Raw genomic sequence first — 12,402 nt, 5'->3', positions numbered from 1 at the left:
ATATATATATATATATATATATATATATATATATATATATATATATATATATATATATATACTGTATATATATATATATATATATATATATAATATATATATATATATATATATATATATATAAATTCTTCAGCCCAGACAAGCAGAAAATAATTTAACAGAGAGAAATTCTCCCAGAACAACAGAGCTATCCAAAAATCTCCCCCCCCCACCCCCTCCCACAAAAAAAAAAATCGGTTGGGAAAGAAAGTGATGTGCAGCGGGGAGAGAAGGAAGGAAGTCAGGCAGACCACCTTGCTCCAATGACGCTGTCACTCAACTGTTCTGACGTAGTCGGCCTTGAGGACGTTGTCCTCGGCTTCGTAAAGGATCATCTCGATTCGTTGGTCCTCAGGGAAGTTGGTCGTCTGCCAGTCCATGGTCTTGACGTAGTCGCTGTCCTGGGAAGACGTAACAAGATATATATATATATATATATATATATATATATATATATATATATATATATATATATATATATATATATATAATCAATTCTATTATCGGGGAAATAATTTCATTTTACCTATTATCGAAATGTTGGATCAATTTCCTTTCCATAATCATGGAAATGAATGGAATGCGATTCCACTGCATGTAGAAATTCATTAGCTTTGACATTTATACGTGTGGAATCTACAGTACAGTAGTTCCACTGCTCGAACGTGGGGGGAATCAAACTCATTAATATCTAGAAGTAAATGGAATCGGGTCCCATTACCATTGTAGAATAATTCCTTGACTTGGGAGTGGATCCTTAATGCCGTCAGTGCACCTCACGTGGGGCACTGTAGGCATTAATTAAGGATCTTTGCAGCGTCCCTTCGGCCCCTAGCTGCAACCTTTTTCATTCCTTTGACTGTACCTCCGTTCATATTCTCTTTCTTTCATCAGACTTTCCACCCTCTCTAACAATTGCTTCATAGTGCAATTGCGAGGTTTTCCTCCTGATACACCTTTCAAACCTTCTTACTGTCAATTTCCCTGAATGACCTAATAGGTCCCAGCGCTTGACCTGTGGCCTAAATTTCTATATTCCACTTTCACTGTTCCACCTATCAGACCTTCTCACTGTCAGTTTCCCTGAATGACCTCGTAGGTCCCAGCGCTTGGCCTTTGGCCAGAATTTCTATATTCCACCTACACTGTTACACCTTTCAGACCTTCTTAACTGTAAAATTTCCGTTTCAAGCGCTGAATGACCTCGTAGGTCCCAACGCTTGCTTGGCCTTTGGCCAAAATTCTCTATTCTCCTCTATTCTACTAAAAAAAAATGTGGAATTGAGTCATTCCTCAGTCCTCACCTGAGGAATCCAGAGCCTCTCGGCGCGCTGTTCCACATGCAAGTTGAGGAATCCCAAGAAAGAGAACGCCGTCACTAAGATGGTCCCCAAAATGAACTTCCACGGGTTTCCGGATACCAGTCGGCCACATCTGCAAGATTTGGTGGTTGGTAAATTCACGGAAATCTTAACAGTGGGTAGATTAGGTCTCAGCTACTCTGCTGAGCTAAGGTTCAGGATACACGTTAATCAGTAGGCTTTGAATTTATGTAAGTTAGTGTTATAGTTACACAAGAAACTCATTGCAACACCGGAAGGTACGAAAAGTGCAGTAAAATACAGTAACTGGTGATTTGAAATGTATAAAACTCATCCTGTTATAGTTCCGAATGTTCGTAGTCCTAGAAGTACTGTTATAGTACCGATTGTTCATAGTCCCAGAACGAGTGTTATACCTCAAATTATATAAGTGAGAGCTTAGTCGTTATCATTAACACGGCAACTGTCATTATCGCAATCTCATAACCATATCCATTTGTAGGCGTTATCTCATTCACATTTCCCGACTGCTCCTTACGTAGATACACACACACACACGTTTGTTATCTCACTTTATCTTACGCACGTCAATGAAAAGAGTGTCTAGAAAAGAACAAAAAAAAAAAAAGACCTGCGACCTTGCGACGTCTAGCCAAGTTGATCGCGTTACGTGGGTAGGTACAACAAGCCTTGGGGTACGCCGCGTACTCATGACGCTTCCGCACGTCGAGACCGGGTTTTATCAGGACCTCGTGACGTCACAGAGACTCGCTGTTCGCCAAGGTTGTTGACTAGCGGGTGATTTCACAAGGACAGGTTTTGGGATGCTGCTGAGCTCGTTTTCCCCCTGGAATGTTTTAGCCTGAAGTAACGAGGCTCGTTTTCCGTTGAAATATGTTTTTACAACGAAGCTCGTTTTCATTTAGAATATTTTTACCTGAATTAACGAAGCAGGGTATCCATTGAATCCCTTGAAGATAATTTTCCCTGAAGTTACGAGGCTCGTTTTCCATAGAAGGACATATTTCCCTGAGATAACGAGGCTCGTTTTCCCTTGAAGGATATATTTACCTTAAGTTAAGAAGTTCGTTTTACCCTGAATGATATATTTCCCTGAAGTAACGAAGCTCGTTTTCCCTCGAAGGATATATTTCCCTGAAGCAAAGAAGCTCATTTTCACTAAAAGGATATATTTCCCTGAAGCAAAGGGGCTCGTTTTCCCTAGAAGGATATATTTCCCTGAAGTAACCAACCTCGTTTCCCCTTGAATATATCTTCCCTTGAAGTAACGAGGCTCGTTTTACCCTGAAGAATATCTTTCCCTGGAATAACTAAGCTCGTTTTCCCTTGAAGGGTATATTTTCCTGAAGTAACAAAATCGTTTTCCCTAGAAAAATATATTTCCCTGAAGTAACAAAATCGTTTTCCCTAGAAGGATATATTTCCCTGAAGGATATACACAGCATACCTTAAGAAGCTCGTTTCACCCTGAAGGATATATTTACCTGAAGTTAAGAAACTCGTTTTCCATAGAAGGATATATTTCCCTGAAGAAACGAAGTTCGTTTTCCCTAGAAGGATACATTTCCCTGAAGTAACAAAGCTCGTTTTCCCTTGAATATATCTTCCCCTGAAGTAACGAGGCTCGTTTTACCCTGAAGAATATCTTTCCCTGAAATAACTAAGCTCGTTTTCCCTTGAAGGTTATATTTTCCTGAAGTAACAAAATCGTTTTCCCTAGAAAAATATATTTCCCTGAAGTTACAAAATCGTTTTCCCTACAAGAATATATTTCCCTGAAGTAACAAAATCGTTTTCCCTAGAAGGATATATTTCGCTGAAGTAACAAAATCGTTTTCCCTAGAAGGATATATTTTCCTGAAGTAACGAAGCTCGATTTTCCTAGAAGGATATATTTTCCTGAAGTAACGAAGCTCGATTTTCCTAGAAGGATATATTTCCCTGAAGTAACGAAGCTCGATTTTCCTAGAAGGATATATTTCGCTGAAGTAACAAAATCGTTTTCCCTAGAAGGATATATTTCGAAGTAACTGATTTTCCTAGTATATTTTCAAAACGAAGCTCGTTTTCCTAGAAGGATATATTTTCCTGAAGTAACAAAGCTCGATTTTCCATAGAAGGATATATTTGCCTCGATTTTCCTAAGTCAAGACGCTCGATTTTCCTAGAAGGATATATTTCCCTGAAGTAACTAAGCTCGATTTTCGAAGGATATTTTCCTTAGAAGGATAGAAGGATATATTTTCCTGAAGTAACGCTCGATTTTCTAGAAGGATATTTTCCCTTTTTCCTAGAAATGGTTTAACCTGTGAAGTAATTTTCCTGAATAACTCGATTTTCCTTCCCTGGAGAATTTTCCTATTTTTCCCTGAAGTAACGCTCGATTTTCCTAGAATATATTTCCCTAGTAACGGATTTTCCTAGAAGGATTTCTTAGTTTTTTCTCTTATATTATTGAGTTATTTCCTTTTAAGTAACAAAATCGTTTTCCCTAGAAGGATATATTTCGCTTATTTTTCAAAATAATTTTCCTGAAGTAACGGCTCGATTTTTTTATATATCTTTACTTATATTTCCCTGAAGAACGCAGTTTGTATAAAAAATTACCCTAGAAGGATTATTTTTCGTTTGTTCCTATCATGTATTTCATAAAAAAACTAAGCAAAAGTAATAATAAAAAAATGGTTTAACAGTAACGAATCTCGTTTTCCTTCGAATAATAGGAAACAAAATAAAGGAATTTCTTTGTTTTACAAACTGAATTTTCAAAATAATCTGGAAAATCAAAATAAATGATTAACAAATTAATAAAAACAGTGAAATACTGATGACATAATAAAGATTAAAACAGACATGTTAAAAAGCTAGAGAGAGACATATAAAATTACTCACCTAAAGAAGAAGTTATCAAAACGTTTGCCAACACCGCCACTTCCAGTCGTGATAACCTTTCTTGGATTCAGCTCCATAACTTGCATAAACGTTCAAACAAAACTGGATACGATCAAAGTCAGTTCAAGTCTACTGCGTAGAAAAACTCACAGAGGAATATATAAATCTTAAAACATATTATTAATAAGTCGCAAAATAAAGTCACAATCGATATGAGTCTAGAAAGAAGCGCGAGAATGGCAAGCGTCACAGCGAGACCCGGCGGGAGAGTGCAGGAACTAGAGAAGAAGAAGACTTGAATGTAAACAAACCGCGCAGCTGCTGCCGCTTCTTCTTCTCTCGTTTTGAGTTGAGACGTCTCGGCTCAGTCTGTTTTATATGTGAGGTCACGGAAGCGTTATCTGCGGATTTAAATCTTTTGTTTTGTCTCGTTAGGTATAGTGGTGTCTCGTGCATCTGAACACTTGATGATAAAGGTTTCAAGTTCACGCGATTGGTTACAATGTAATACCTGGACGGGTTAGTTAAAGCTTTCAATGTCAAAATTGTCGAAGCAGTACTATAACGTTTTGGTAGTGTAGACACACATATATATATATATATATATATATATATATATATATATATATATATATATATATATATATATATATATATATATATATATATATGTATATATGTATGTGTGTGTGTGTGTGTGTGTGTCAAGATTTTCAGGTTGCATTAACTTTGTGTTTGTTTACTCATGTATAATTAGAAACATTGAACGTTATACTCTCTCTCTCTCTCTCTCTCTCTCTCTCTCTCTCTCTCTCTCTCTCTCTCTCTTATATTACACACACACACATACACATATATACAGGTATATATATACATAAATTTATTTATGTAAATATATTATATATATATACATATATATATATATATATATATATATATATATATATATATATATATATATATATACATATATATGTATATGTATACATACATACCTATCTCGCGACTGGTATCATTATCATGTTTACGCAAACCTCGTCGCGTCTGGAGAACACACATCATTGCCAAACAGCAATTATTCCTTTGTCTCTCCCTCTATTAGATAACGTAGAATGACGCACTGATAGCGCGCATTAACGGCTAGACTGAACGGTGACGTGAAATATTCAAATCTCTCCGTCTGGGAATATTTTGTCCTTGTTCTAAGGCGTTGTCTGGGAGACAGTAGAACCCTCTATGTCGACTAACTGTCAGGTAAAAAAAATCCCTTCTCAGGTGAACGGAGGCACATTCGGATTTAAGGGAACGAGCCTAAATCACTTTCCCTCGCGCGGGATTCGAATCCCGGCTCTCTCGCTAGTGAGGCAATTATTCAGGAGTGAAAATTGATTTATATCATTCATCAGTCTTAATTCGTCAGTTATAGATATATTGCATTATAATTTCCTTGAATTTATGAAATAGAATTATATATATTTACTTTATGTTTTGGCTGCTTCTAATATTAATTTGTACACATAGCACTCCTGGTGATTGTAACAGATGTAAAATAGGCTAGTGTGACGTTTATTCAAGATTACTTAAGCATTCTTGTGACAAATATACATAGGATTATATATATTACATATGTATGCATGTATATATAAATATATGTATATATATATATATATATGTGTTATATATATATATGTAATCGTATATGAAATAAATTATACACAGGCAATCTGGCAAATATACATAGGTACTCTTGTGGCCAGCATACATAGGCAATATTGTGGCAAATATATACAGGCAGTCTTATGATGAATATATTCACTGAATTTTCAGTTCCAGTGAATATGGCGACCGAATTCATATGCCCACAAGAATGGGCATATATATTGGCATAAAGAAGTGCTGATGTATATTTTCCATGATATTGCCTTGGCAAATATACATGGCCACTCTTGTGGTCCTTTGAATTCGGTCGCCATATTTAGTGGCACTGTGAAATGTGTTTGTGTAACCGAATATTTTTGAATTTTGTTATAGAAGTAAATAGTTTATAGAAGAGCTGAATTAACTTCGTCTGTTAAAAACGTTCAGAGATAAAATAAAGATCTGAATAAAAATGTTTACTCATAAATCGAAGGGTTTCTTTATAAACGGGGCTCGTCATCAGCTCGTTGCCATGACAACCGCTTGTTGTCATTACGTAATGGCCGACCAATTGCGTAAATGAGGGACTTGGAAAATGGCGTGTAGAACCCGTAGAGTTTTTGTTTTTGTTTTTATTTTATTTTTTTTCTTATTCCTCAGCGCATCAACAATATAGTCCAGTTGGGATGGGTGGTTGTGTCGTCAGTTCGTCTCACGTGGTGCACTGTAGGCATTCAGTTCTGTTTGGTAGCTCTCTCTCTCTCTCTCTCTCTCTCTCTCTCTCTCTCTCTCTCTCTCTCTCTCTTCATGTTTCAGTCTTTGGAATATTTTTTATATATCCGTTCTCTCTCTCTCTCTCTCTCTCTCTCTCTCTCTATGTTTCAATTTTTGGAATAATTTTTTATATATTAATTTTCTCTCTCTCTCTCTCTCTCTCTTATTGGTTCAGTTTTTAGAATGTTTTTTATATATCAACTTCTCTCTCTCTCTCTCTCTCTCTCCATGTTTCAGTTTTTAGAATATTTTTTATATATCAATTTCTCTCTCTCTCTCTCTCTCTCTCTCCATGCTTCAGGTTTTGGAATATCTTTTATATATCAATTCTCTCTCTCTCTCTCTCTCTCTCTCTCTCTCTCTCTCTCTCTCTCTCTCTCATGTTTTTCTCTCTTTCTCTCTCTCTGCACTCTCCTTCATGTTTGTAACTGCACCCACTTTTAACCTTTACCCTCCATTCCCTATGTATTTCTTCAGTCATGCTGTCCAACCTCTCGAACTCAGTCTTTTCACTGTCTTAAGCGCTGATTGGCCGAAAGTGACCCAGTACTTGGCTCAATAGTTACAACCCCTTTCATTCCTTTTACTGTACCTCCTTTCATATTCTCCTTTCAAACCTATCTACTCTCAGTTTCCGTTTCAGCGCTGCATGACCTCTTAGGTCCCAGCGCTCGGCCTTTGGCCTAAATTTTATATGCCATTCCGTTTCTCGGAACGGCATGTAAAATTTAGGCCAAATTTGAATAAAGGCTCTCTCTCTCTCTCTCTCTCTCTCTCTCTCTCTCTCTCTCTCTCTCTCTCTCTCTCATATTTTTACAGCTTTCGATTTTTGGAATATTTTTGTTTTTCTCTCTCTCTCTCTCCCTCATGTTTCAGTCTTTCTCTATTTTTTTATATATCAGTTCTGTTTTGGAATTCTCTCTCTCTCAGTTCTCTTTCTCTCTCTCTCTCTCTCTCTCTCTCTCTCTCTCTCTCTCTCTCTCTCTCTCTCTTCTTCTTCTTCATGTTCAGTCTTTGGAATATTTTTTATATATCAATTTTGTTTTTATCTCTCTCTCTCTCTCTCTCTCTCTCTCTCTCTCTCTCTCTCTCTCTCTCTCTCTCTCATCTGTCAATTCTTTGGAATATTGTTCGTTTCTCAGTTATATTTTGGATATTTTTGCACTCTCTCTCTCTCTCTCTCTCTCTCTCTCTCTCTCTCTCTCTCTCTCTCTCTCCATCCGCGTAATTGCAGTCACCAGTCACGTGATCGCCACGTGTCAAAACTAACAGCTGAAGATCATTATGCGCAACTTCTGATCGATAACGAGGGTTAATATTTTATATTACGTTGTTTAGCAAATGTGACGTCATGGTTGCACTTAGTTTATTAATATTTTATATAAACATTGGTTGTGTATTTTACTTTTTTTTATTCGTAGTGTAAAATGATATCTCACTTTATCGATATTTTATTTTATCTGTTGTGTATTATACTATTTTTATTCGTAATAAAATGTTTGACTTTATCGATATTTTGTTTTATTTACTCTGTATTTTACTTTTTTTTTATTCGTAATAAAATGTTTGACTTTATCGATATTTTGTTTCATCTATTGTGTATTTTCCATTTTTTATCGTTGTGTCAACTGGTATCTTACTTTATCAATATTTTATTTTATTTATTTTGTATTTTGCTTTTTGTTATTCGTAATAAAATTATATCTTAGCATTATCGATATTTTTTTCATCTATTGTGTATTTTACTTTATTTTATTCCTTGTGAAACCTGGTATCTCAAATTCTTTCCTTAATTAGCGTTTTTAAAATTTTGTTTCCTTTACTCTACTTGAGAATTACTTGGATATTTAAAATTAGCATTTTAATTTATTTTTCGGGAACTTGTAAACCTGATTTTCATCCGATATTTACAAAAATATTTGACTGAATATTTTAATCAGTTATAAAAAATTCTTGACTCATCTAATATTAACAAGAAATATTTAACTGAATATTTTAATCAGATATTAAAAATTCACAACCTGATTTTTATCGGATACGAAAGAAATAATCAAATGAATATTTTGATCAGTCATTAGAAATCTGTAACCTAATTTTCATCCGATATTAAAAAAAATACCTGTTTTAATTAGTTATTAGAAGTTATTAACCCGATTTTCATCCGATATTTAAAAAATTTAACTGAATATTTTAATCGGTGCTTGGACATTCTTAACCTGATTTTTTATTGCCAAGAAATATTGAACTGAATATTTTAATCAGTTATTAAAAATTCGTAACCTGATTTTCATCCGGTAATAAAATGTAATTGTTTTAATCAGTTGTTAGAAATTGGTAACTTGATTTTCATCCGATATTGCCAAAAATATTGAACTGAATATTTTAATCAGTTATTACAAATCCGTAAGCTGATTTTCATCCGGTATTTAAAAAAATATGTAACTGAATGTTTCAGTGTTTTAATCAGTTGTCAGAAATTGGTAACCTGATTTTTATCCGATATTAACAAAAAATATTCAATATTAATAGTTTAAATATTTGTAGAGGCTTTATGCGTGAAATTTGCTAATTGTATGCTGAGGTCATTCGAATTACATTTTTATTATTTTGCATCACAAATCAGAAATGCTTGTTCTAACTAATATCTATTAATTAGAGAAATACTCATCTTAATTCATCTCGATTAACGAAGTTTTATAAAGTCGAAATAGACTCGAACTTTTTTCAGTTTTTTTATTTGTTTCTTGGGTAACAGCCGATATATATATATATATATATATATATATATATATATATATATATATATATATATATATATATATATATATATATATATATATATATATATATATATATATATATAAAGCAGAATCATGCCATTGCTTTCTTCACTGTAAATACCGAGATATGCTGCTTTTTCTAAATAGCCTTTGTAGCCAAAACATGAAACTACTATAGACTAATAATCGGCCCCTGACCGTCAATAATGCGGTAATTATTGAAGTACCAGAATTATCTGAACTCACTGTGAAAAACATACCTATTTTAGGTCACATTTCATCCTGACTTTCATTCAGGAGAGGGAGAATATTTACTCTGATTCCTGAAAATGGAAAAGTATTCTTCCGCTGACATTTAAACACTTCAAATTTATCGGTAAGACATCGTTTTTCCAGAGTTGCCAGCGTCCGCCTTCCTTTCATAAATAAGATATCACCTCCTTTCTTACTTCTTCCCTCCCTTCTCCCCCTTCTACCTCCACCTCCCTCCCTCATCCCACCCCTCCCCCTCCTCTGGATCGATGACATGCCTTCACTCCAGTGCCTGGTGGTCATATGATTATGATCAATACGTCATTTGAACGCATTGTTATGTACGATCTTATGGCTTGCGGCACTCGGCTGCGCGATGTACGATGATTATCAAGAATCGACGGTGACCGGCGTTCGGTCGCCGACCTGAGGTATATACCATTTTGTACTCTCTATTTATCTTTCACATATTTCGCAGTTATTATGAGCCGATTAATTACACCCAAACGTTCTGCAAAGAGCAACTTTTTTCTAATTTTATTTTTTTTTGTACTGCGAATAGCTCTCTAATGCATTGACATCCTAAGTCAGTCATAATTTTTCTGTGGCTTCTGAAGAAACTGATTGGAGGGTTTTGGCAAATGTTCCAAAGATTCAGGAACAAATTAAGGCTTGGGCGAATTTCCCAAAGATTTAGGAACAAATTAAGGTTTGGGTCAACGTCCAGAGTTCTAGAAACAAATTAGGGATTTGGTGGATGTTTAGAAGTTGATGAAAAACTGCTATAGAAATTCTGAAAATTATAGGCTACAGTTTTGCAGTTGGCGAGCGTATGTACATTGTTCACAGACCACCAAGTCTTTTAAAGACCCGTTGATTATTTGCACGAGTCTTTTCTGAAGTACTGATAAATAGCCTTAACGAACATGAAAGATGTTATGGTCTTAAGAAGAAGGTTTTATAGATGCCAAAAAGTAACAAGAAGTGCCACCAAGTTTATCAAAGTTAATAGTTTTTCACAAATCATTCTCAGAGATTTAAAACCTGGCATAAAATCCATGAAAGTGGTTCAGGACTAATAGAATTTCTTTTTTCTATTTGTAGGAATCTGCAGAGTTATAGAGAGGTCCATGAACCCGTGGAAACTGTTTTAGACATTAAAACAATTTTATCTTTGCAATCATGTTTCAAAGTTGCAGCCATGTTTCAAAGCTGCAGCCATGTTTCAAAGTTGCAGCCATGTTTCAAAGTTGCAGCCATATTTAAAAGTTGCAGCCATGTTTCAAAGTTGCAGCCATGTTTCAAAGTTGCAACCATGTTTCAAAGTTGCAACCATGTTTCAAAGTTGCAACCATATTTCAAAGTTGCAACCATGTTTCAAAGTTGCAACCATGTTTCAAAGTTGCAACCATGTTTCAAAGTTGCAACCATGTTTCAAAGCCAATGAAAATACTAGACAAAACTCATCCAGATAGTTTTAAGTTTTTAAAAGCTGTTTAATATTTTTAATGATTCGTAAATATAAAACTAAATTGCCTCAGTATAATAAAATGTTACAAATTTAAGAGGCAACATCAGCTAGGTGTCACTGTGGTCATTCACATTCATATATACAATTCACGATTCATATGAAGGTGGTACTTTTTCTTTAAGGTTGGAAAAAAAATTCTTAATTTTGAAATCTTAGAAAATCACTGAATGGGAGGGTTGGTGAAAATATTCACTAAAGATAAAACACGTTTAGAAAAAAAAAACTCATGCGTTTTGTCGTTCAAAACAAACGAGATATGAAAAACTAAAACTACTGAAAAACAGTAAAAAAAAAAATTTTCATTTCTAGACCTGGTTTGTATTTTTCTATTTCATGTGTTATTACACTTTCAATCTTGCGTTTCATTTGTATTTGTTTCCCATTTTTTTAAGTATTAGTGATAAAATTAATTTTATTGTGTTTTCACCAATTCTTGTAGTTTTTGTCATTAATTTTGGCCTGATGATGAAGTTCTCTACCTCGAAAAGCCTACACGATAAAATGTTCTACCTAATATTATGTGTATGTATATATGTATATACATATATATATATATATATATATATATATATATATATATATATATATATATATATATATATATATATATATATATATATATATATATATATATATATATATATATATATATATATATATATATATATATATATATATATATATATATATATATATATATATATATATATATATATATATACATATATATATATATAATATATATATACATATAATATATAACATATATATATTATACAATATATATACATATAATATATAACATTACATATATATATATATATATATATATATATATATATATATATATATATATATATATATATATAAACGAGAGATATTTCAAACTGCAAATTAGGAAAGCTTCCAGAATTAATGGCCTCTATTTCAGTATTTCACGGAAAATATTCAAACCGCTGAAATTATCTATCCAATCCAGCGACTACGTCTACAATCCAACCTGAAGAAGTATAGGCGGCTACCTGTCGCAAAAGATAGCCCCAAAGCGACTACATATATTACCTAGTAGATAAACCCGTCTCACCTTAATAAGGTGTAATACCTGTCTCGCCTCAATAAAGCACACACCGTAACGTACAAAAGACCGTGGGCA

The 12,402-nt window shown here is 33.9% G+C and overlaps 1 protein-coding gene across 1 annotated transcript in view; it reads right to left on the bottom strand.

Moving 5' to 3' along the window:
* The window catches only part of LOC136854969 (patched domain-containing protein 3-like), a 23,958-nt gene extending 19,280 nt beyond the window's left edge, over positions 1-4,678 (bottom strand). The window contains 3 exon segments of the mRNA XM_067131633.1: positions 321-440; positions 1,344-1,473; positions 4,275-4,678. Coding sequence (XP_066987734.1) covers positions 321-440; positions 1,344-1,473; positions 4,275-4,360 — 336 coding nt within the window. The 5' untranslated portion in view covers positions 4,361-4,678.
* Positions 4,679-12,402: the final 7,724 nt, after the last annotated feature.

This window comes from Macrobrachium rosenbergii, chromosome 30 (genome assembly GCF_040412425.1).
Source record: "Macrobrachium rosenbergii isolate ZJJX-2024 chromosome 30, ASM4041242v1, whole genome shotgun sequence".
NCBI lineage: Eukaryota > Metazoa > Arthropoda > Malacostraca > Decapoda > Palaemonidae > Macrobrachium > Macrobrachium rosenbergii.
This window is presented reverse-complemented; position numbering and strand designations above follow the sequence as displayed.